Source organism: Bombus bifarius, unplaced genomic scaffold (assembly GCF_011952205.1).
Source record: "Bombus bifarius isolate JDL3187 unplaced genomic scaffold, Bbif_JDL3187 scf7180000008239, whole genome shotgun sequence".
Lineage (NCBI taxonomy): Eukaryota > Metazoa > Arthropoda > Insecta > Hymenoptera > Apidae > Bombus > Bombus bifarius.
In genome coordinates, this window is record NW_022884533.1 from 56,486 (window position 1) to 82,686 (window position 26,201).

General features: G+C 52.0%; 1 protein-coding gene across 3 annotated transcripts in view; it reads right to left on the bottom strand.

The window, feature by feature from the left end:
- The window catches only part of LOC117211507 (protein Wnt-6-like), a 54,367-nt gene that overhangs the window by 9,371 nt on the left and 18,795 nt on the right, over positions 1–26,201 (bottom strand). The window contains exons 1-4 of one of the 3 annotated variants that reach the window (XM_033455461.1): positions 11,008–11,278; positions 10,793–10,935; positions 8,870–10,256; positions 1,116–1,336 (exon numbers count right to left, since the gene is read on the bottom strand). In XM_033455461.1, the coding sequence (XP_033311352.1) occupies positions 1,116–1,336; positions 8,870–8,937 (289 nt within the window). In that variant the 5' untranslated portion in view covers positions 8,938–10,256; positions 10,793–10,935; positions 11,008–11,278. Of the gene's footprint in view, positions 1–1,115; positions 1,337–8,869; positions 10,757–10,792; positions 10,936–11,007; positions 11,279–26,201 lie in introns of those variants that run through there. The other 2 variants (XM_033455460.1, XM_033455462.1) reach the window with 2 other exon arrangements.

Sequence of the window (26,201 nt, forward strand, 5' to 3'; positions counted from 1 at the left end):
AGAAGAAGGACGAGAGATTAAGAAGAGGGAAGAGAGTGAAAGAGAGAGAGAGAGAGAAACGGGCAGAGGATCTGGAATGGTCCTCGAGGACGGCCTCGCTGGCAATGAAGCCTTTAATTAAGGAAACATATTGCCACTAATATCCGACGAACAGTGTCAATCTGTCAGGCTACCAAAAGGTACCGATCTGATAGCGCAACCTAGAGAGCAGTTCGGCCTATTGGACACGCTGTCTTCGATTTAGTTGTCGTGCTCGATCACCGGGAATTAATACATCGGACGGGTAACTAAGCGAGCCACGCGGACAGGTTCGCTCTCCTCTCGTCTCTTCTCGAATGCGCACGCTAACTCAACGTGAGAATTTTTCTTCGGACACGAGCCCGTCCCTGCCTCGACGACGTTCAATTTGTTCCATTTACCTCGGCAACCGTTTACGCGCCGTATCTTCATCGTTACCGAAACCCTGTCGGAATTCTAGCACGCTATTCCGGACGATGTCTTTCCCTTTGCCAACTACGCGGTTCCATTTACCTGCGCGTACGACGTAAGCAGAAGTTTCACGAGGCTGGGCGTTCGGCGTGAAATCCACAGAGACGAGAACGAAAAAGCTCGTGCGAAGCGGAAGTCTCGTACGCGATTCGGAGGAGAAGAATCGCCGGGGAACGAAGCGTTGACGTCGTCACGAATTTCGAGAAGCAACACGAACGTTTACCGTGACACAACTGGCGACTAGCGCGCAAATAATTTCTGTGATTAATGGAACCGACTGTTACGCAATCGCGCCGACAAAAACCGCTTGTCCAGACCGCTTTCCCTCGCTCGTGATAGCCTCATCGAGGTTAATTTGAAAGTAATGGCGCGTGTTCGACGATAACTCGAGTAATACCAGATCGAGCATCGACAGGATTCGTCTCGAATGAAGCGGTTACCGTTGAAGGAGCAACCTTCTCCTTCAAGGGATGTTGTTTAGTCACCGGCGCGGCGTTTAATCGTAACGAATGGAGCTGCGGGCCTGAAAGGAAGCGTGTAATCTGCCTGGAGCGCGTGTATCGTCCTTCTTCCACGCGAATTCGCATACAGAGAACGAGGATCGACGTCAAACGAAGGTTACTTACCGCGCAATAAAATTTTTCTCAGCGACCTCCTCATGGTGGTGCAGTTCCACCTGCGATTTCGAAATTGATATTGGCACTCTTTGGTTCCGACCTGGACGCCTCTCGCAATTTCCTTCAACAGGGAGGGTTCCTTGCGACAGATGTCCGCCATTTTACCCTTCAGTCTCCTAGTCTTCTTGCAGATGAGCATCGGATCCATCACCACCTGATTTCCAACGGTCCTGCGGAAAAACGAAAGATCGATCGGTAAGCAAAGTTTTCGTTTCTCGATGCCGGAATCGTACGTGTCTGCCTCCGAGGACAAGCGGATCGCATTGCAAGGATACGAAGGAACATGGAGCCGGAAAGGTAAACTTATCGAAGTGGTTGCTATAATTAAATCTCCGTGCTCATTGCGGCGAGTTACCACCGACGGGACACGGTCTACGGGGACACGAGTAAAGAAGAAACCAGAAACGGAGAGGACGAACGAGCGAAAGCAAGAAGAAGAACGAACCGAGGAGTATCGCAGACAGTGGGAACCGCGACTTCCCTCCTTCGGGACCAGAAAGAAGAGGAGCAAGAACGGGAGACGACGAACGGCGGACTAAGACTAAAGAGTTTGATATAAAAAATTGAGGAAACAAGACGCCGAAGAGAGGGGGAAAGGGAAAGAGGAACGAGAAACGAAGAGAAACGGACGCGAGAGTGGAGCGAAGGGTAGAAAGGAGAAGAGAGGAGAGGAGAGGAGAGAACAGTCCGAGCGACCTTCGTTACGAAACGTTAATTAAGATCATTAGTTCTGCGTCGGTAGGATGCCGGGGCGCGTACACGACGGCCTCTCGGGAATGCAACGACCTTAATGGCAATAATTCCGTTAAGGCGGTTGCTCGCGCCCGTGTACGTTGCTGGTGCGCGGCCATGGATGCTCCTGCTTTTCGTTCCGCACGAACCAGAAGAAAAAGAAGGAGTTCCAAGGTAATACGGGCGGACAGTCGTGCACCGGTGACATCGTCATTTGGGCGAGGATTCCAACCTCGGACGACGACTATAACAGCAAGGACAAGAACGTTGGTTGCGCGGACAAGAATTCTCGAGAAACTCGCGAACCGGAGAGATCGAAACGCGCTTCGAGAGGGGAGGGATATCGAGAGAGAGCCGGTTGCGATCCGTGATCCGCGTTCCCCGAGAAAAAAAGCTAAACGTTGCTCTGGTTCTCGAGCAAAATATGGCGCATGTTACGTCTCGCGGGACGATCGGACCCGCTGCCAGGGAACAACGCGCAAGAACTTCATTCGCCTCCACGATATTCTTACTCGATGCTCGTTCTCGATACTCCATAACGGAACGCGGCTCGCCACCTTCCCCTCGCGACATCGGCCCGGTACCGGATATACTCCAGGGAAAACCGACCACCGAGGCGCACCATTCCTACGATCTACCGAGGAATATTCCACCAACATGGCCGATTTCCCAATAAATCCCATAGCCCTGTTTGCGTCGTGTCCTTATCAAGAAGAACGCGAGTTAACAGCTTTTCCGGGAATCGTTTCGCGCGCGCTAGTTCCCGACAATCGCGAGCCGCGAGCAACGCGACAAATTCTCGCGCGATTCGTTGGTCCGCGCGTCGGATAATAGGCGGCCGGCATAGATATAAACGACCGATTTTCCAAGAAAACGAAAGTTATGACGCGATGACGCGCGTTCGTCAAACGTCTTATCGCTGTGCTGACAAACGAGGAACCAAGTCTTACGCGTGTCTCTAAAAATAACCAACGCCTCCACTCGAATTACATATTTCTTGCTTCGAAACGAACGCACAGGCATCGTCGAAGAGCATCGCAAACACTCCTCATCGATGTTCGACAAACGCGCAATTTTCCTCGTAGCTCTCGGCGTTTCCACGGAGGAAAAACATATTGGTCCCGGGTTTGAAAATTTTCCGCGACGTGCGATGTCGCGACTCGTCGCGGCCAGGTGGAGGAGAGAGGAGAGAGACGGAACCCCGCTGCGTGACACTGTCCTGACATTTACAGTTCAAAGGATCGCGGCCAAAGAATATTTGCGCTGGTTCGTTAACGACTGCGCAGCTAACCTCCCAAGTTAAATAAACGTCGGGATCGTGGTCTGTCGATACATCTCTTCCCTGTTGCGCGAATAACGTTACGACGTTATTAATGCAAACACATCGCGTCGTTTGACGATCGCGTATCGGTTCGTTTCGAGGTGCCGGCTATTAATATCGCGTGTGCTCGCGGTCAGCTTAGAGGAATTGGCGTGGTCAAGAACCGAGCGGCGGGCATTTCCGCGTAACTTATTTTTGCTGACTGGTTGCTCGAACAGAGGACGAGTTGCGAGAGGGCGATATTCGAGGTGACACGGTGAAAAAAAGAGTAGAGAGAGAGAGAGAGAGAGAGAGAGAGAGAGAGAGAGAGAGAGAGCAAAGATAAGGAAGAATCTGTCGCGAACGGAGGGAATCGAGGTAGAAAGGGTTAGGGATCCGGACTAAAACGAAGAAGGGGTTGTCCTCGTGTACGCGGAGGCAAGAAAAGAACCGGAGGATGGACACGTCGTCGCGAACGAAAAGCGTGGAGAGGCCGGTTAGGGCGGTCGACTTATTTATTGCCTCATTAGACGCACTCACTTTGCTCGAAGGCAGCTCCACGCTGTCTGCTCGGATAGACAGTGACGAGAGAGCAACGTTGCTCTGGCCTCACTCTCGACTCGTCGGTGTTTGTACGCGGCCGAATCGAGAGAGTCGGAAAGGGAGAGAACCACTCTCGATAGAGAGTACCAGAAAAAGAGAACGGACCCGTCCTCCGGCTGCCGAAAGGAGTTCGAGAAGAAGAAGGAACGGAACGACGGAGCAGGAGGAGGAGAACCAGCAGAAGAAGAACGGTCGCTGGGTCCACCGGTGAATTCTTCGAATATCTCTCACCGTCCGAACGAGACCCTCGAGGATAGGAAGAAAACACGACGGAAGTTGGGAACCTCGCCTCCAAGGACATCGAGAGTAGGGTAATCCGATCGACCGCGAGATCCATTGCTTCTTCCTTTTCGTTCGTTTGTTTTCCCATCGCGCAACCACCGGAGGAATCTGTCCGTTCAGGGACACGACAGAGACACGGTGATACACCAAGGGACGAGGCAAGCAGAAGCAGAAGAAAAATAAATGAAAAGCACGCCAAGCGGAAGTAGAAAGTCACAACGCACGGCTCGTGTCGACTAAATACGCGCACTTAATCTAAATCATCCTCTTGTTGCTCGACGACGCTGGGGGAGGCACGGGGCACGACGCGATGTAACTACGGAATACGAAGGGGACAAGACCGAGCAAAGAGACCACGGCCGCTCCGTCCTCCCGGATAGACCGTAAGTGGATGCCGCGGACTGGATCGTTCCACGCTCCGATTTCCAGTCGATTTTCGTTGCATCGATCGCGGGCAACTAAAAATAGAAGTATAGTCGCGGCAGAAAGAACGCGGAAGAAAAGGAATATCCGGAGGAAACGAATAGGCATACGTAGAGAGGTCGATTTAACTGATCCGAAGAATGCCCGAACAAATTGGTGGCAAGGGTTAGCGCGCAACCGAGTCTAGGTTGCGTTTCGAGCATCGTTTCTCAAGAACCTCGTGGAATTCGTGGCGCGACTCTCTGTCTCTCGATCGGCCAAAGAGGAGAGAGGAAACCGCGGAGATTGCAACGCCTCTATTTCCGCGTCTCTATAATCGTAGACTCGAGCAATGGCGTACTCGCGCTTAACGAATTATTCGAAGCACGCGGCTTAATGAAAACCGATCGAATCGGCAGAAGCTAATAAAATTAGAGTAAGCCTGGATAACGCGGGGGTCTTAAAATTCCATACATAGCGGCTACGTCGTGCACACGCCATCGAAACAATTTCAAATTCTTCTGCCGGAACGTCTAGCGTCGGGAAACGCTGCTACGCCCCCGTCCTAACATTCCACGAAAATCGATTCCGTGCTTTTGCTTGTACGGGACACGCGTGCCTACACGTTAATTACCTCGACCGGCTTGTCCCTATAACTTTTATCGTCTGCGACGTAACGTCCGTGGAGCAGTGCTTTAAACTAATCGCTCGTTACGTCGTCTGAACGCGCGTTCGCCATTAGCCGAGCTAAGCGAAATGCCTTGTGTCGCCACGATCGAATAAATCTTCGACGATTCGAGCGATTTTGCGTCTCCGCGCGCTCTCGAGAGCGAAAAGGAAGAGACACGTTCGCGCGACTGTAATATGAACGCGTACCGTAATTAATTCCAGGACCGCGGAGGAAAAGGACGCGCGAAGATCGCCGTTGATGCCCGCCAGAAGAAAATGATTCGCGCTTCCTCGGCGGGTTTACGAGAATCGACGTCGTAAACCGTCGGACAGTGGCGTAATTGCGCATCGACCAAACGTTGGATTCCGTAATTACGGCTATTGTCAGCTGTGCGGTAACAATTTGAAAACGCGTTTGCGATCAACGGCGATAGAACGAGACGCAAAATTTGTTCGTATCTATGCAGAAAGACTGGAATTGATAGCCGAACCAGTCTACTACCAGACCGGACAAACAGCGCGGCATTCGTTTTGCGCGCAAATTTTGCAGGCCCGCGGAGAATCTCGGTAATGTTGTACGTTAGGAGATAAATCAGGGTCGGACAAAATTATTTCTGTCCTACATGTTGGGGGATCGAGGTGTCGCGGTCGAGGAAGTTGAGAACTAAATTTATCGTTTCGCCGACGTACCGTAAATCGAAACTGAACAAACGATATACGGTTGCACCCAAGTATCCAGTGATCTCTCTTCTCAATTGGAACGCTATCGAAACGCGGTCTCGCGGCGAAGATATCGCGTATAATTGTAAACGGAAGAGAGACCAAAGTGCCGCGGCGAAAAGAGAACGAATTTTCCGTGTTTACGTTGGCACCGCGTGCATCCCTTCTCAAACGAAAGGTTGAGCTTTTACGGCCGCAAATAGACAAACCGGCGCAAGAGGGTACTAATCCTCGGCGAAACTCGGAGGAGCGTTCGCGACGAAAATAAGCATTACGAGCGAAGGCTGACCGAAATACGGCCGGTATCGGGAGCAAACATCCACTCCGAACCGCGGTTTACAGCACAGCCGCGTAGTTGCAGCGCACAGCAAAAAGGAAGGAGGCGATGGAATCGGTAACGCAATTCGGCAGGTTGCCGGGGCTTGTGCAAGATCGAGCAGGCGGGAACATTTCTCGCGAATCGCTTGCCCATAGACCGATAAAAGCGGAACGGGTGACCTCGCGTCACACGATCCGCGTGCTCTTATGATTATGATTATACCAGCGCGGGGAAGAAAGAGAGAGGCCAGGTAAGATAGAGTGCATCGGGTGGGAGTATCGGGTTGTCCAACCAGCGAGAAGGTAGCTGCGGACTGCCCACCGCGGCTCATTGGCCAACTTTGCGACCCGACCGAACGCTATCGTATTATCGGCAAGTGCTCGTTACGATACCGGCGTCGATCACCAATTTCCACCAACGACTTCTCCGTCTGTACTCGTCCGCTCTGCAACGCAACTTCCACGTCGAGCAAAGAAAGTAGAGTCGCGAGACGCACGAGTCCCGGAGAAACAATTAAAGCCGATTACGCACCGGCACCGAATCGTTCCGTTTGCTTTAGGTTGCGACGATCAATTAGCGATCACCGCGTGTATCACGCCGCGCCGGCTAGAAAATTAACGAGCGAACCGGGTTAACGGTACGTGGACCAATTAAACGCAACAGTGCTGAACGCTGAGCGCGATACCGGCAATTCGTTTCGAGAACGCTCCCGAACGAGAACGGAGCGCGAGCACGAGCGCGGACGAGAACGGGACGCGGAAGAATGCGTCCGAATCTACGGCACGCACGGTTCTTCTTCTCGGATGCTCTCGATTTTTCTACTTCGAGACGGGTCGCGCGGTCTGGCCAGAGACGAAGAGGGATCGCGCGCAGGACGCGGCAAAGAAGGAGGCGAGAGGGGAGCAGGCGAAACGGGGCTGCTGCCGACTTACAAATTATACGCGCTCACCGAGATTTACGGGTGACGCTTCGAGCGAGACCATTGTCCATCCTCGCTCGTTTCTTTACCTCTTTACTCTTCTACTCGGTCGTCTTTGTCCACCACGGTTGGATCCTGCGGGTCCGGGTCCAGCTCCGCCGCGTGTCTCCGCGCTACCGTGAAACGCACCGAGAAACAGAGAGGGAGAGTGCTGGAGAACCACGGCAGAGACCAGGGGAACGAACCGAGGATAGTATTCCTCGCGACAAAATCGGGGAATCTCGATCGGGAACGAGAATCCGGTTCCGATCGAGTAATCGGGCCTCGATTCGCAGGAACGGCAGAACGAAACGCGTAGATCGACAAACTTCCTCGCGAGCTTGACTCGTGCAACGCGAAATGCCAACGGCGCGGCGACGCGACCAGGAAAAAAGAGAACGTTGGAAACCTCTGACTCCGCAAAGACATTCCTCGGACCTACTTAAATACCTGTTAAATACCTGTCGTCGAAACAAACCATGAACCTTCTAATGTATTTATCAAACACTCCGTCGTGTAGACGTCGCGGACAGGTAAGAGAGCAAGGTGCGACGGTACAGTGTCGAGACTGCGCGCAGAAATCCCCTTTAAATCGTTGACAAATATTTACTCGACCTTAGGAGAGACCACCACCTTTCGCCACCTTCACGGGAAACTACGCTTTCGAATTTTAACGCGAACAAGCCTAATCCGTCGAACCGCTTATCGAAGAATTGCCGCTCGGTGAAAAGGATAAATTCGAGAAAGTTCTCAGCCGGTGGAGAGACGATGTCGCGACCCGGAAAGTCGAGAAACCCGGGAGGTCCGAGTCACGCGTCGCGTCGTACGTAACGCGAGCTTAGGCGAAGACGCGAGGAACGGTTCGCTAGACGACTTGTCTCTGGATGCTGGTACCTCGCGATGGTGCAGCGGCGATAACGGTCTATCATCGTACAAACATTTACATAATAAACTCGAGTAAACATCGTGCACTCGAGCTACCGAATAATTTACTGTTGTTCGCGATACCTCGCAAGTACGTACGTAACGTGGTTACGGAGATCGCGTCACGCGCCAGTTGCGAATTCGCGACGTTTCACGACGATCCCTTCCCGCTCGGCCTACGAGGACGCGCAGTGCGTCTCCAGTGGATTTCGAGTTACGAGACGGACAAATCTGCGCACGACTGTCAGTCCGCGAGTCGTGCCTCGAGGAAGTCGAGATTTCCCGGTAACGGTAACGAGCAATTTAAGCGAATCGAAATGAAACCGTAAATCTCGGGACAGGTCTTACTTACCAGAGCGCAAGTAACTACCAAAGGTAGATTTATGGCATCATTAATCATTCCGCGAGCGCGTAACGTGCCGCGTAATTGATAACCCAGATGACGTACTTCGGAACTGGAGCACTCGTTAGTTCGTCACGTTTGGAAAGTACTGACGTTAACCGCTCTTGAAGAACAACTATTTTTCACATAATTACCGACATAAAAGTGCAACGCTTTTGATTACAATGACGGCCATCTCTCTCTCTCTCTCTCTCTCTCTCTCTCTCCCTCTCTCTTTTTCTCCGTTGCCCCTCGCTAGGGTATAATTGCTGAAGACGCACGACCATGAGTCCGCTCGAGACGAAAAATGACACTTACAATATACGAAGGATAGCGTGTTTCCGTTAATCGTTAGGTTTCTGCGTTAAGAGGAAAAACGGAGGAAGAATCGGTTAATGAAACGAGTACGTACCAGAAAGAGCCGGCGATGGGGGTAACGAGAAGGAGGCAGATCGCCACGAGAACGAGGCGCATCTCCATCCCCTCCGCCCCTCGGTGTAACTTCGACAATTGCCGATTTCTTCCCTCGTCTGCCGCCCGTAGTCTGCTGGATACCGGAAGACGGACGACGTTCTCGACTCGAGAAAGACGAAGGAAAATCGAAATCGCGCCGGTATGGAAATCGATCGTGTCTGGCACGGCGTAGCGCCACCAGGTTCCTGACCTACGAAACCGGCGAAAAATTGATCGACTTTACGCGTGACGTATCGGTAGCTCGTAACAGGTCGGGTCACGCGTGCTCCTTTGAAAAATACTCGACGATCCTTTTCCTCGATCTCGAAGGAGAAATTCTTTATCGAGCACCCGATCTCCTCGACCGTCCACTCTCGACTACTTTCTCGTATCTGGTCTTCGCTTCTGCCAACACTTCACCGAAGCACGATCGTTTTCTTCTTCTTCTTCTTCTTCGGCGTCGTTACAGCCCTCTTCTTCCTCTTCCTCCTCCGTCCGTTCGTCCGCTTCTTTCTTCTCCAGCTTCGAGTATAACGATCAAAGCGAAAGAGCCTCTTTGAAACACTCGAACGGATACAAATATTGACCACGCGAAATCCTCATGATATCTTTCCGGGCCACTGGGAAACCATGAAAAAACAATCAAATTTTCCCGTTTGCTTTGACTCGCCGAACGTAATCTTTTGGAATCGCAAATGGTCCTTATCACGATGGAGAAATTCCCGGAAGAGCAAATCCTTCGCTTCCGGTCTGTTGAACTAGATATCCCCCACCCCTTCCCGTCACTCTGTTTCTTGCTTTTCTTTCGTTTACTTCCTCTCGATCCCGCCGCTACTCCTACTCCTCCTCCTCCTCCTCCTCCTCCTTCTCCTATCTTTTCCGATCCTTTTCCTCTCGTTCGCTTCCCTTTGCTCAAGATCCGCTCCTCTTCGAACCTCTTTTCCCTCTTTCTTCGACTCGACGAAAACACCAAAGACGAGACGCGATCAGAATCTAGGAAGGTGCTATTTCCTTCCGGCGGGGACAAAAACGCGTCGCGTTCCTGCCAGAACTACGTCACCACGAACTTTGAGTGTTGCCTTACCCCCACCAGAATTGTACTAAGGAGTAGAGAAGACAGCCCCACCATTCACCTTCATCTGCTTCTTTCTCTTCGTCTTCTTCTTCTTTTAGTTTTGCTTCTTCTACCGCTTCCTTTTCTCCTCCACCACCGTTTTCTCTTTCAGCTTGCCTCGAGACACCACCATTACCACCTTCACTACACCACCAACGTCGACGTCACCATCGCCGCGGTATCCTCGTCGATAGTTTCGTGATCGCGAATGCGCCACCGAGGGGACATCCCTCTGAGAGAGATCGCGCAAACGAGAAAACCCAGCGAATTTTGTATTTTCGAAACAATGCGAGTACCGCGTATGCTCGATAGGAAAAGATTAGATCGGAGGACAGTGGGAAAAGCGGAGGGGGAAGCGAGGGAGTCGGGGAAGAGGGTACCGGAGGGTAGGAAGAAGGTCGAAAAGCTCACGTGGTGCAGCACGATCGTGCGGAGGTGGAAAGTGGTCGATGGTAGGGGAGAGGAGAAGAGAATCGTTCGTCCGTGATCGGAGACGAAGCTCCTGGTCGGAGCGAACCGTACGAGACTGTTGCGGACTAGGCAGGTGAGCGCCGCTCGGCGGCAACGAGACGCAACCGAGCCCCTCTTTTCCTCTTTTAACTCTCCTACGAACCTCTCGGCTCCTCTGTGCTTCGCAACCTGCCGCTTCGGCATCCACGGAGGGAGGACCAACTTCCAAGCACAACGCTGCCTTTTGACCCTTCCATTTCGAACGTTCCCGATACGATTTCGCGAAGATATAATCAAGAACAAAGACTCCGAGCTTACCCCATGCTCGCGTTCCAGCTTTCTACGTAAAGCTTCCTCCTCGTTGCACGATCCTCGTAACGAGCAGCACGATCCGCACGGCCGAGCAAATCCTCCCGAAATCCATTCTCATCGTTCAGCTGTCTCCTCCTTCGCGGACTGATCTACAACAAAGACAGAGACACAAAGGAATATCGTTGGATTAGTTGGTTTACTCAAAGGTGGACATCGATTACAATAGAATTTTCGCGGTTTTCGTTTCTCCAAGTTTGGGAAAAAATCCGATCAACGGATCGTTCGAAACAGCCCGGCACCAGCTTGTTCTCGGTCGGTCTCCGCTTAATCGTATACTTCCACTTTCAGCGCCACGTCCTTTTCTTTCCTTTAGAGCTCTGCCAGTGGCTATCTTCTTTCCTCTTGTTGCACGCTGGTCTCTCCTCTCTCGTCGGTCATGTCTCGGTGGTACACAACGAAGACGCATCGAACAGAGCTATCGAAGGCTTAAGCTGTCGCCGTGCGACTCGTTTTATCGTCTCGTTTCGGACATTTATCGATCCCGATTCTGTTTCGGCGTCTTTGAATCGCGTGCAGATTTTTCAGGAGTTACGTCAAGAGTAGCAATCGTCGACTAGTCTCAAACCGCTGGCCCGCGCCAGAGATCTGTTACACGGGGACATTCTACCGACGGAAAACTTCATATTTCCCCGAGTAGCTTGAGCGAATATTTAATTGGAAAAACTTCGAGTAACGTTGAAACTGTCGCTTTCGCGTGGCATCGATAGAACTCCTGTATCTTAGATACTAGCCGTACTTTCGTTCCTCCCCTTGCTCTCTTTCCTTTCTCCATCCACTAGTAGCGGAGCGCGGAGAACGGTTGACCCAATTGATGGATCGCTCTCTGCGTATCTCCAGCGACGGGTCAACTACTTCGTTGACCGAGCGAATGCGCGAGCGATCGGTCTCGATGTCACGACCATTCTCCGTTAGTTCGCAGAAGCAATGAGAACCGTTTCGTACTCGGTCGAAGGAAAGCCGTTCTCCATGACATAAACCCAAGTGTCGCACGCGCATAGGTAACTGTAATTATGGAAACCGTAGAGACGTTCGTCATCCCCGATTTTAACGAGAAAACGAGCGCGTCGAACGACGGGCCAACGAGGAAGAACGGGCGATAACAGCGACAATAGAAAAACGAAAGGCAGAAAAACGGTAAAAGGAGTAGAGAAAGTAAAAACATCGTGGTAAGTGTGCCGGTAAGAGGAATCGTTTGGCGTTGTTGTATCATGACCACCGAATTCTACCCGAGGAACGAGTAGTTTTGAACGGCATCGGGGGGAGAGCAGGCAGACGGAGCGGTACGAGTGAAAGAACGAACGATTCGATAGAAGAGGAAAGGAAGAGATTACGACGGAAGAGTAGGAACTGGCGAGGTAGAGCAGGAGAAAGAGAAAGAGCGAGCGCGGGGTCAGCGGGGGTCCGTATTACAGCTCATTTAGCAGCGGGGTCCTGTGCCCCTTCGGCGGCCAGAGAGATCCTCTCGGATCAGGCTCGCGTTCGACCTACGGCAAAGATGAGTCCGTTTCATTCCCATAGACCGTCTGCGAGACCTCCTGGCACCTAGATCCGTCTCTCTATCGACTATTGCTTAACTCTACGCTGTCACGTTCCTGTCGTCGCCGTTGTAGGCACAGAATCGTGATGAAATTTTCGCCAAGTTCCTGGATAAATCAACGATCGTCGGTCGTTTATCTCGCAGACGAGGTATCAAATAATATCGGGTTGAAGGAAGAATATAAAGGACAGGAATAAAGACGGGTGGGAAAGAGAGACGGTAGAAATGGAAAGGCCGGAGAAGAGGAGGGAAGAGGAGAACATTACCGAGTTGTGACCAACACAGACACGGAATAGCTAGTAATTTATGGGTGAGACTAATTACCGGGGAATGCCGCTCCTCCGACTCTTCTTTGCTCCTAAGACCGCGTCTCTACCAGACCAGTTTTCAGAGACGAGTGGAGCTTCTCTTAGCCCACCTTCGTCTTCGTTCATCGTCGTCCGTCCTTTCCTTTTTCGCCTTTTTCTCCTTTTTCGACTTTTTCGCCTCCCTTTTCCATCCTCTGACCCGCGCCTGCGTTTAAACGTTAATTTGCGCCGACGCGTCGTCGTAAGAAGACGTCGATTCGACCGACTTTATCGTAATCGATCTTGCTAGCGATTACCTCGCGGAGAGGGTCCTCGCGCGTTCCTTGTAAATTGTTCTTCGACGATAACGTCCGAGCGGGACCAACGAAACAAAAAAAAAAAAAAAAGACGGAAAAAGAGAAGGAAGAGTATTTTCGAAAAAGGAGAAAAATATCGGGCGAGGGTGTTCCACGGGATAATGGAGAAGGAAAAAAACAGGCGTGTTCCCACGAGCCATCAGCACGGAGAAGGGTGTCGGAACAATACCGAGTCCCGTCCTCGGACGTCGTTTCGACATTAGCCTGACCTAACAATTTGGAGCAAGCTCACTGCCCCTGCTACCACGATTCCTCTTCGTTAAATGCCATTATACGTTTCACTTGGACACCCGGTCGTCGCATGAGTCGTGAATTCCTGAGAACCTGCTCGAACCTGGATGGGCAGCAGCGTGCCGGTGGCGGCCACCGGTGCCGCTCGAAACGATAGAGGCGGGCCATAGCGCGCAGCCACGAACAGATTCTTCTATTATGACGAGAACGAATCGAGAGAAAAAAGGACCGCCGCGGTAACCTACGCGCGTGACGAACTCGCTTTGATAGAGCCGTACACGCTGCTCTCTCGATGCGTTCGATTCTTTTCTCGTCCATCCTCGATACGTTCGTGTCGACGATCGAGAGTATAAGCCTCGCGATTGCGTGCAAATAGAAAAAAAGAAAATAAAAAAAAAAAAGAAAGGAAGACATTCCTACGTCTCGAAATCCAGCGAGTATCCTCGAGTTTGAAATCGATTCTAACGAATCGCAAGAAGAAGGAGAAGAAGAAGGAGAAGAAGAAGGAGAAGAAGAAGAAGAAGAGAAGACGAGATGAAGGGAAGAAGGAGAGAAGGAAGGAAGAGCACGGGAGGACCCGCAAACAGTTTTTGTCGCAAACCTCGCAAGGCCGCGTCGCAGACGGTCAAGCGGGACCTCGTGACCGAGTAGTGGACCCGAAAGCCGCGGTTGGACCGATGACACGGCATCGGTCCCACGACAAAGAAACACCGAGACGAGCTGGATCCGGCTGTTTTTCTGCCTCCTGACGTTTCGCCAATTTATTGCGCCTCTCCCTGTCATCCACGTTCCGACGTATCCTCGAAGAATTTCGTGTTGGCCGATCGGCGCCGGGACGAACCGTTCTCCTTTCGTTGATTTCGTGCGACGCGTCGAGCCGCGGTTCGAATAAATCAACGGGAAAATCCCGCGGAAGGATACGGGACGTGAGATTCCACCGGCTTTACGCGAATCGATTCCCAGTCGGAACGATTAGACGCCGATAATTATGGCGAGGGTACGTGACAAACGGTATCGGGGCTCGAAGCTCGTAATTCCCGATATCGGAGCATTATCGAAAGGTCCGGGGCAACTGTCCGCGCGCGCCTATACAGCTTCGAGGTAGGAGATATCGAAACTAATAATTATTCGATTCGCGTTTCATTCCTAATTACCGAAGGCCACCGTGTCGAACGGTTTCGAAAGAACACGTCGGGGCTGCGTCGTTAATACGAAACAGATATCGATCGGCAGCCAGTTCGTACAGGTAATAAGCGCACCGTTGCCGAGATGGAAACCGATTCGAACGATCTCGAATGGGCGTTTACAGCTCGGCGTTTTGCGATCGAAGTGGGTAAACAGATGCCCGAGCAAACGCGCCGTAGCAATTACACGGCACTTACAGACCCGCGTATAGAACTGGCCTCGAGATACTCGAGTAGTTTCTCTCTTCCCTCCTCTCTCTCTCTCTCTCTCTCTCTCTCTTTTCGTCTCTCTAAGTCCCCCACTTTTTGTCGTCCCTCTCTTCGCGGCCGCGTATACCTTCGCGTCCCCCTGTTCTTCCTCACCCCTCGATCTTCTCTCCTTAATCCTTTCTTTTCCTCTCCCTCTGCCATCTCTCCCATCGCCCCTTTCCCCACCTCCAACCCCCTGGTTCCCCCGAGTTTCCACAATGGTAATTACGAGGCAGTCCGCTCGTAAATTTCACGTAGGCTAAACGTACGCACGGGCAACCGCGAACGCCGCGTGGCCACTTTCTATTTCCCATAGGATCTCTGTCGTGCACGCGGACCGCAGCCATAGAGGAATCGATACGTTCCGATCGAGAACGGCCGGATTCGGCGACGGAGAAGGGAACTCGATCCAGCTGACCCGCGCAGGTTAAACGACTCCGCGAGCCCCGTGTTCTCCACTTGTCCCCTGGTTTACCTCTGCTCGTTTCTCTTTTCCCGGTATCGTCGTCGGTACCTCGATTCCGATCTGCTCGAGCTTTCCTCTCGTTCCCGCAACCAACGTCCGCGATAGTACACGATCGATCGCGATCACGACGTCTATCCGCGCGCAATTTTTCGCACGGCGGATCGTCCACGAGCTCGCGAGCGATGTTAACTCTAGGATCGAAAGGATCTGACGGCCGCGCGATACGTTGTCCCGATGCGGGGCACGCGGACGGATAGGCGAACTGAACGTGTTGCGCCGAGCAAAGGCCAGGGGGCGATTGTATTTCGTGGAATCGGCGTGGAGAACCCACGCGAAGGTCGTCGGTTCGACACGAGACATCGACGAAAGAGGGAAGCGATCGTGCTTGTAAATCGCGAGTTTATAGGCCACGGCCTAACAACGAACGTTCCTTATGAAACGCTCGTGTTCCCTGCGATCCGTTGCGTTGTATCTCTCGAATGCCTGTCCGATTTATTGCGTTAAGAACGAGTCTCGGCCGGCGATGAACAGCACGCGGAAGCACGCATCCACAAGAAAAATAAACGAGGAAAGAGAAAGGAACGGAACTGGAGAACCAGAGAACTAGAAACGGAGTATCGCGTCCTTCTGAGAGCAGCAGCCTCGAGATCCACTAAATGTTCGAAACGTGTCTCGAGCGCATCAAAAGCGGACCTGGCCGCAGGCCGGCGTTATAATTTCAGGCAGTTTCAGGGAGGTCCTGGGCCCGAGGGCCAAGCGAGACCAGTTCAATGAAGTCATCAGCTAGTCGGAGCTGGGGTGCTCTGTTATTATACCGTGGTACCGCGCCACCATCCTCGTTTCTTTCTTCCACCCAACCAGTCCTGCCTGAATATCCTTGCCTTATCCGCGGATTTCTCTCCAAGCTGCTCCTCGTACCGACCGAATACTTTCGTCGAGACGAACCAGAGGATCGAAAGGAGGAAGGCAAAGAGAGAGAGAGAGGTAAAAAAGAAACACTCAGGCGGTCGATGAAAAATCGAACGTTTCGAGTTTTCGGTGGAAAGGAAACGACGGCGATAACGTAAATGATAACGATCCATCGTCGGGTCCAAACGCCGACCAAGTATGCGGAAGTGGCGATTAGAGGACCGTAAAACGATTGAAACCCAAGGGATACGCGAGTAAATAGAAGCAGGTTTCACGACAGGTTTGGAAGCAACGTTAAAACAGAGATAAGCTTCGAAGGGTATATACGAACGAATCCTAATCTGATGGCTGGCAATAAGACTGGCGAGGGTTTCCTTTACAATCGGCCCGAGGGCCAATTAGATCTAAAGTTCTTAATCCGTTTATCAGCCGCGCCACGATGCACGAGTCCCTTTCATCGGAACGGATAAAAGAGCTTTCCAGCTTCGATCTCGGAAGTTGGAATCCGATCCGTGAGGAATGCGCCTGTGTGTACGTACCCTCTGGAATACATTAAGCGTTAATAGACTCGTCTTCGAAACGGAGACTAAATCGTGACGCAACGAGAGGCGTTCGCGCGCGCCTGCTTGCGCTGAACAAGGCGCGTTGCGAGAAACGCGAAAGATGCAACGATTAAATGCCGGGGCGAGTACGGCGACACCGTGTGGTTAATGAAAAAAGAACGCGAGAAGAAGAAAGAAGGAAAGGAGGAGGAGGTGAAGGAAGAGGAGGCAGAAGAAAAGGAGGAAGACAAGGGAGATCTCTTACTCGTGGGTAAAGATGGCTTGGCTGTTGATAGAGGGTATAAAGGGAGAGCAGAGGAGGGAAGTAGAGGGGACCTGTTGGACCACGGGGGCCTCAGGCATGGCATTCGTGTGGATATTAGAGCGATTGTCGTGCCTGATTCGGTACGGTCTTGAAATAAGGCCCCCGCGGGCTGACAGCGGCGAGGGCTCCTCGTACAAAACCGGCTAACGGTGCCCACCCTCCGACTGTTCTGCACGAGAGGCCCCACCGTCGACTTCTCTCCGACGCCTTCGAATACCCTAATCTTCCTTCCTCTCCTCGAGCTTCTCCAGCCACTCTCGCTTCTCTCTTTTCTTTCCTCGTTCCATCTTTCCATCTATTTTCGGGTTGCCTTGCGTTCCGTCGCGGGACACGCACACGTCGCTCTCGACGCGCCCTCCTAATTCGCGGGAGCAACCGTGTGCTCGCGTTCTCTCGATTCCTTCCAAGTCGAGTGAGTGGTCTGCGAGGCAGAACGATATTCGTCGCCAAGCTCCAGCGAATCGAGGGGAAGGACAAGGATGAAAGAGGCAGCAGCTCCTTCCGCGATTCAAAGTCCTCCCCCGGAGGTCCGGCGGTTGTTTCGTCCTCGTCTCTCCCTCTGACCGTGGTCCGTATCATCCTCGGGGCCGACGTACCGGTCGGCATCGTGTGAAGTCCGGCCGAGCCATTATATCCCCCTTGGCCGCCTTCGAGGTGTATATACCGTCCAGGCATCTTCGGTCACTGCGAGATGCAAGGAGGGAAAAGGGGTACGAGACTGCGGCAGTACCAGCCGGTGGGAGGGAGGAGACGCGATTCGCCTCTCTTTCACCGTCGTCCGCCTTCCCGGCCTTCCTCGCTTCTTCCTCTTTTCCTTCGACGCTGCTGAAACACAGAAAGAAACGGCCGAAAGGGAGAGAAAGGGAAGAAGGAGAGAAAAAGCGGCGTGGATCGGGATGGAAAGGGATGCAGGGTGATGGACGGGGGCCGGAGGGGAAAGTGCGTGCTGGATCACGGAGTCGAGAGGTGTCGGAACCCGCATTAAGGGGGCGGAACGCCTCGAAGGGGCCCCGAATTATGACGTCACGGACCGCACACGTCGCGATCAGGTGAACCGAATACAAAAATGAATTGTTCGGTACGGAGCGCCGGAATACGGCGATCGTGCGCCCCTGTCTCCCTGTGTCGTCACTAGCCTTCCTCGCCAAATTTCTAACGCGCACTCGCTTCTGGAATTGCTTCTGGACCACGCGTCCAACGTCGAGGCATCGTCGTCGCAGAATCCGCACGCGGAAGAAAGGAGGGTCTCCCGTTCGTTGACGAGAGACCACGTTCGAGAATAAGTAGTCGTCAAATTGGTCGGATTCATTCTCACGGGCACAGACATTAAAAGTGAAACGTGCGCTCAGCAGGTCGTGCCATTCTAGCGGACAGAAGAATCATTCGGTCGATTATAAGATAATGCTGGTTCAGCGAATGGAAAAAAAAGAGTGATCGGGCAAGCGAAGAAGCGAGCGAGAGAGAGAAAGAGAGAGAGAGAGAGGATAGAGGGCGGGGAAAAGAAGAGACGGGGAGAGAAAGCTCCACCTTTAGAAACGATCGTTAGATGTTCCGAGGAAGCCGCAACGCTGGTGAAAGAGAAAATAGGCGATACAAGGAGAAGATCCAGGGGAATAACAGAGAGAAACCGAGAGAAAAATAGAAAGGATCCGTGGGGATCGGCTTCATTCATGAAATCCTTTATCTCGCTGGATTTCGACGAAAATTGGTTCCCACAGGACTGGAGACAATGAGAAACATCTTTTACGACTGCATACCCGTAGGTGGCCAACTCATTGTGAGCTTTAAGGTTGCATTACACGCAACGTTCGAGCGATCTCGCGCGAGAACAGCTTCGTCATAGGTGCTTGCTTTCGTCTCTTTGTTTTTTCTCTTCGAATCTATGATTCGGCTGTTTTGCGACCTCTAGCCGAGAGAAGATTGAGTTATCGAATTCCTCCGTAATCTTTCAGGGAAGAACGTTCCCCCTGAAGGGACGCCCATTCTGCACCTATTAGTCAGCTTTCCGCAGTCACGACGTCATTACCCGCGATAAGTAGAAACTTGGAAACGTACTTTCTTGCTCATCTAGAAGGTGGTAGCGTGGGAAAGGGTCAAACGTCGTAGCCGCAACGAATCGCAAATTGGTCCGATTCGCGGGCAATCGATTTGCCGCAACATACCCGATGCATGGCGAAATAGAAAATCTGCACAGCACCGCTCAATTATCGTGACATCGTGGCGTGCGTCGTACGCGTCGGAACAGACGAACGAAACTCGCTTTGATTTAGGTACTCGGCAACGCTTACCTCGGCTCCTTCTTTTCCTTTCTTCGTCTCCGGCACCGACAAACGCTACGCCAGTTTGTAAAACTAATCCGTACGTTCGATATCGTCCCGTAAAGCAGGTATCGTTCGTCATTCGTCGACTTAGGTACGAGATATCGCGCATTAAATCCTCCTGTCCCGGCAGCTGCTGCGAGAGCCAGCGATAAATATAGTTACGAGCTAAAATCGCTCATTAATTATGTACACAAATTCATATATCCGAATCCGCCACCCGTATAAGCGTAACGAAGTCGACTTGGGCGGTGGTGAAAACGTCGCTGGACAGCGAAAGCCAAAGCAAAGTAGAAGAACAAGTGGAAGAGAGACGGAGCAACGACTACCCGCACAAATGAGTATTTATGAGCCCGCCACGGCTCTATATTATGCCTCATTTTGCCGGAGGATCGATTAGCTCTAATCGAGATGTACAAACAAAACGTTAATAAACGTTGCTCGTTTCTCGTCCCTCTTGACTTCTTTCGCGAAAGCCTGTACCAGGCAACAGACGGCGAAAAGAGAGAGAAGGGGAGCTAGAAAGAAATTAACCGGCTCTCGGATCGAGCGTGTGCTCGCGCGTACGTATAGGTATTCCCCGTGTGTGCTCACTGGCCGTCGCAAGCACGTGACACGTGTTTCTCGCACGTGCTGCACGCACGTGTACGTGTACGTGAGTTCGAGAGCGCCTCACGATTAAGTATCGATTAGTCTGCGCGCGAACGTTCGAACGACGCGACTTCCGACCAACCCTTTCATCTAGAGTAAACCGCCGCGTGACGAGAAAGCAACAACGTTTTGCAGAGACGCGATCGAATCCGCGCCTGAATTTTCGATAGCTAATGCGCGTAACTCTGACGCGAGGACCGATAATGGACGGCGAAAAAATACGAAGGAATGCGTTTAACGAGACGCGGCAAAAAGAAAGGAAAAGAAACGACAGGGTTCGCGAAGAAATCGCGCACGCAGACCGATTCGCGTAAAACCTACGTTATATCGTTGTAATCGATGCAAGTGCAACGAATGGATCGCGATAAATCCTGGGACGAGTCCCCTGGGACTCAACGGGTGGTTGGAACGTCGATCGAGAAATCGTGAATCTCGATCGACAGCGAGCGGCCTGCGAAGAAACGCGTAAGTCTGGTTGTCCACGTAGATCGGCGGGTGGTCTCGCGTCCGATTCGTTGAAATCGCGAAACAGGAACAACGACTCGTGCTGTTTACGACTCGCGGAGATGAACACGCGTCTCGCGATAAGCAGCCAGCGATCGGCTATTACAACGTTACGCGTCACTCGGCGAACCGCCACGGTGTTTCAACGTTGATACTTTGAATAACGGATTAACCGGCAACAGAAATCTGTCCGCGATGAAATCACGGTAGGGCGAGACGACGGACCTACCGCGCGCCACTTTGATACTCCTCTCGATCTTTCGTGGCACTGGCTACGATCCGATCGACTCTCACCGATCGCATCGCACGGCGCTCGGATAATAGAGCCGCATCATCGTATTTAATAATCGTACAATGGTCGACGCGAACCGATAAGATCGCGATCGTTTCGGTAGACGGGTGAAGGCTCGATAAACCGTTCGGCCCGTAATAACGCAATTAACACTTCTTTGTTCGATCAATTTTCATCAGCTTGTCTTCGCGGCTGGTCGCGAATCGAAAAAGGTTCACGCAGAGAAAGGGATACCCCCGTCTTCCGACGCGAGTCTCGCGTACCGTGTTCGCATTCGCGTTCACCTTCCCTTACCCAGTCGCTGACGTTCGCCTTTCCAAATCTTCCACGATAGCGGCATAAAAACGCGCATCACTGGGATCTCCGGCCAAACGCTGCATCGTCGCGTCGTCCAGCCAAATATAAAGTATCTATATTATATTAACTAATATATTTCTCTTTGTAATTCTCGGACACCACGAAGTGGTCGATACACCGGCTCGAAGCCGGGGCTCGGGTTGATTACGATCGTTTACGACCGGTAAATCATTCGCCGACTCTCTTTACTTTTTTCTCTTTATTCGCGAAACGTCACGATAGCCCTAATCGTTGAAACCGGTAGTAAAACGATCGTTACTAGTCGCGACAAAGAAACCGCCACCTTCCAGAACAAACGAGCCAATAAACTCGTTTTATCGGTCCCCCTTCCTTCCGTTTTACTCGACGTTCCTTTGAAACCTCTTGCGTACCCCTTCGTTGCGTATTTAACATACCAACTAAATGCAGACAACGCTACAGATACTAAGAGAAACAACGGGATTCAAAGGGAACACAAGTGGGGCGGAGGGAGAGTAGGGTTAAAGGAAAGGAACGCGTTTCTTCGACGATCTCGGCGTGGGTGTCGAGATCCTAATCGGATCTGGCTGCGAGTAGAACATCGACGATTAGGCTTCCTCCTGCTCGATCTTGGGACACGCTTGTATCACCGATTCTCATCGTTCTAATTCGAATTATACACGTATCCCTTTGGCCGTCGCCCTCCTAATTGAAACTTCGATAAAACGACCAGGAAATAATATGATATAATCGACGAAAGAGTAATCTGTAGTCACGAAGCGGTAATCGAAAGACAAGAATCGCCGACTGACTGAATAGGTAGAGAAGGAAGGAAACTGTCCGATCTATAGGATCGAGCCGGAGCTATATACATGTATACATACATACATACATACATACGTAGATACATATGCATGGCAAGATAGCTCCGCATCTACAGGGAGTGTGAGATCCGACAGCTTCGGAGGTGGCAATGAGCCTGGGTCCCGCCTGCCGCCACACCCACGCGCATATATCTTATTTTCCCTCTTTATTTATTCGAATTGCCGTTGGTCGAGGGCCACTCTTCGAATCCCCATGGCTCCTTTGCCATAATAGGCGAGCATGGTGGCCCATCGCCTCTCTGGCCTTCCCTCGATCACTCTGGCTACCATTCCTCATCCGTGGATGCTCCTTATTTTCAGCTACGCCATTTCCTATCCCTCCGTCTACCTCCGCTGAAATGCTCGAACCTCGTCCGAGCCACCGCCTTTCTTCGCACACGCTGTCGTTTATCGGCCACTTTGAAAATTCCTTCGCGCTCGTCGATAATCGAGGATCGCTTTGTGCGAAAAACATCCATCGAGTGGAACGTAGCTCGTTACGCGCGTCCAGGCCGAGATACAAACGACGAGAACAATGGGAAACTCGGAAGCGATCTCTTCTCATCGAGATCCTCTTATCCTCTTAAGTCATTACGCTGGATCGACGTGTATCGACCTCCGGACGTACCCGGCAACAACGAAGTACTCTGTTCCGTATCGAAAGCGGCATTGTCCGCGAGACGAGCCGGTGCAAAAGAAGCAACACCGGGCAACGTTTTGCGAAAGGTTGGAAAACCGAAGCCGATAGTTGCCGTATTTTCTAGTTGCTGCTTGGGTAAAACTTCTTTGAAGTGTCGGGACATTTTACAGATGCGTGCGTCTGGATACGCACGAGAGCACAGGGAACAAACGAGTTCTTTTCGAGTTTTTCAGCGAGATGCGAGCAAGCACAGGCTCGTACTGGCGAATAATAAACAGTTGGAACGCCTATGATCCTCGAAAGCAGATTATCCGGGAGCTACTTTTAGCCGGCAAATCGATCATGCCCGAACGCACTTCAACAAGTGGCTTTTAACAGAAACGATAGCCGATCATCCGCGTTCGGTATCTCTTGGTCGATCGTGCGATCGAGCGTTACCATTTTGAAACGGATATCTTTTTGACCAGCGCTGCTGCTCATCCTGCAATAGCTTCGAAATCGCGCCAGCGAAAAATACCGGGAAGATCCTTTCTTCGGAGGCTGGACGATCCACCCGTCCCTGTTCGGCACGCATCGTTTCCGAAGAAAGAAGAACGTCTCTCGATCGACAGCCGTTCAACGACGTGTTTCGTACTCGAATGAATGGGCTGCCCTTTCACGTCGGCCGTTTTACGCGCCTCCGTCCGAGATCGTGATCGCGAAACCCATTCCTACCGGTTCTCGAGTCCACGATCCACAACAGCGAATGGAGTAGCGCGGGAATCTGGGTCAAACGAGGAGTCGCGATCGAACGAAATCGTTCGTTCCCGGGACGGTGGACGCGCCGCGCCGCTTCGCTCTCCCCGGGAACACCTCTTCGATTCTTTTCCGGTCGGTTCCCCGAATCACTGCGGACGTACCTTTTCATCGTACGCGTTCCTCCACGGTACGCTCCGTACCGAAATAATCGCAAAGAACAAGGCAACGAGCTCGTTAAAAGGATGGGGGCGTGACGACGACGTGCACGCACCTTTCTCTCTTCTTTCTTCTATGGAACGTGGGTGTTGCGCTCACTTGACGCACCGTTCTACGACATAATACTTAATGACGGGGCCGGTCGAGCATCCAGTAAATTCGTCCTCGGATGCGTTCGTCAAAGCGCACAATGTTCGTCCTTAAACGCAATAGGAAGTAGGGCGTTCAGACGAGTTCGACTTTCCTTCCACCGTGTTCCTTTTCGACCTGCCTTCTCTCTCTCTCACTCTCTCTCTCTCTCTCTCTCTCTCCCTTTTCCTCTCTTTCTCTGTCTCTCCCTCTTCTTATTCTTCTTCCCTTTTTAATATCGCTTCCATAAATGTATCGCGTTACCTTTACAAACCTACGCTCGAATCATTGTCGTGGTTGTTCGACAAACACGCATTCTTTCGGCCGAGAAAAATAGCTGGTTAATTATATCATAGTTATTGTAAAGCAGGCTGCGAAGGGTACAATGCAACCCCCGAGAAGCTTTCGGCGTTCAGCCGGCAGGAATGCATATTATTAAAACATTCCGGACAGTTCTCTGTCTCGGCTCCCACAGCTTCCACCGTTTCCATGGTGAGCGGATCGCTGGAATTGCTAGGCTTCTCTCGCGCCGACACGGCGTATCTTTTAATCGGGTCCGGCTACGCTCTCGTTTCGAACCGATCCATAGCGAACAATGAACGCGCCGTTTATAGTTGGCGCGATCGTCGGCTCGTGATGGCAAAACGATAAGTCGCGCGGCTTTCTCCGCGCTTCTCGTTAGGGATTTCTCGCTCGGTTAACCGATCGACGTCTCAATCAATCGAGAATCGAAAAAGACCTGGACCTCGTCTCGTCTCGTCTCGTGGAAACGAGTCGTGACACGCCGTGCGGGAATCGATCGATTATCACGCTCGAAACGTGATCGTTTTTCTGGCACGAAAAGCGAAGCGAAACGCGTCTCTGACGAATCAGCCGGACCGCGTTTGTAAAATCGGTCGAAAGGGGGGAAACTAATTACAGTAGAGAGGAGGTCGACCAGTGGAACTAGACGCGCGAGGCTGTTGAGAAAGAAAGCGAGATAAGTACGTGATACCCTTCGCGGTGACAGATAATTCGTTTATCGGGATTTTCATACCTCCAAGGGGCTGACACGAGCGAGAGCGTGACACGCGAACGACGCTCGACCAGACGGTAGTGTTCTTTCCGCCAACGTTACGCTCGAATCGTAGTACCCAACGTACGTGAGATCAAATACGACGAAACTCATAAATAGACGCGTTCTTGCGCAAAGCGGAGCAACGAGAGAGCCAAGTTAAATAGGGAGAAAAAACAGAAGAAAAAGAAAGAGGAGGGAAGAACGCGGGGCAGAGAGAGAAAGTGAGAGAGGGTTTGTACCCCTTTTTGAACGCCGGCCAATTAGGCTTCCGAGCAGCAGTGCACCAGGGCGCATTGCACGGCGATAGGATGATCGAGTGGTTCGATGGTATCGCCGCTCGCGTGCCAAGATCATGGTCAGGACACTCGATAGTCCGATAAGTAATGCACCCAGATAGGATGACAGAGGGTACACGTTGAAAAGGAGAGGGAGAACGATTCAAGAAGAAAGAGAGAAGTCGGCGAAAGCGGAGGAACGGAGAAGGAGGAGAAACTCCTCTGGAAGCACGAACGATCTTATCGCAGTGAGGTACCTGGCTCGGCAATGAGCGTCCACTACCAAACGAATGGAACGTGGTCGTTGGCTCTTGCGTGCAAGAACAACAAAAATCGGATCGCGCATCGGCCCGCGTGCCCCGACAAACACTTTTTAACGATATCGCTCGCCGAGAAGTACGCGACTGCACGACTACGAAATTCATTTACTCGGAGAACGTCGAGCTGCCCCCGAGCGAACGAGGCATTCGAGACGGACTTTCCTTTTCCCTCGACTACGATTCCGATTCCCGCATGATCGGACGACCTCCGATCGCTACGACTCGCTACGACTAAAGACTATCGTGGCGCGCGGAATCGCGCGAGTTTCGTTGAATCACCGTTATCTTTTTAGGCGGACGAATGACGAGCGAGCAAACGGCAGAGTACCGTACGAGATAAAACAGGAAAACCGATACGATAGTTAGAGAGGTTCACGCTCGCCGACGTTTCTCGTTTCTCGTTCGATCGCGAAGCGGCGCGTTCCCGTTTATCGCGGACGAACATGAATTCTAATTAGACAGAGGTAAATCGCGGCACGAGCATCGTCAAACGAGTTCCATGCGTTTCGATCCGCGTTTCTGGCGATCCTCTGGAGACCCCGACCGAGTACGCTTTGATTCAGGATGTCGTTTGATCTTCGACCACGTGGCACGTTGGGGTAACTATGCCGGAGCAACGTGAACGGGGTCGTTGCGACTAATTGCCAGCTCAGCGACCACGTCCGTGAAATCGGCTCTTCGACCGACACGATCGAACCGAAGGAACGATAGAGGAAAAAGGACAAAGGACTGGTCAAAGGTGGAACGGAGGGGAACGGAAACGTGGATCCAAGGGGGAGTCGAGAGTTCCCTCACTTCATCCCTTGTAATCGCGAAACCGAGACGAATGTTCGTTCGTCGACCGTTCTATCGAAAGCCTGGCTAATTGGCTGCGAACGATTGCCTGCGAGCGAAGAAGAGACGCGATGGCCAGCCGAGCCGGTAAAAGTA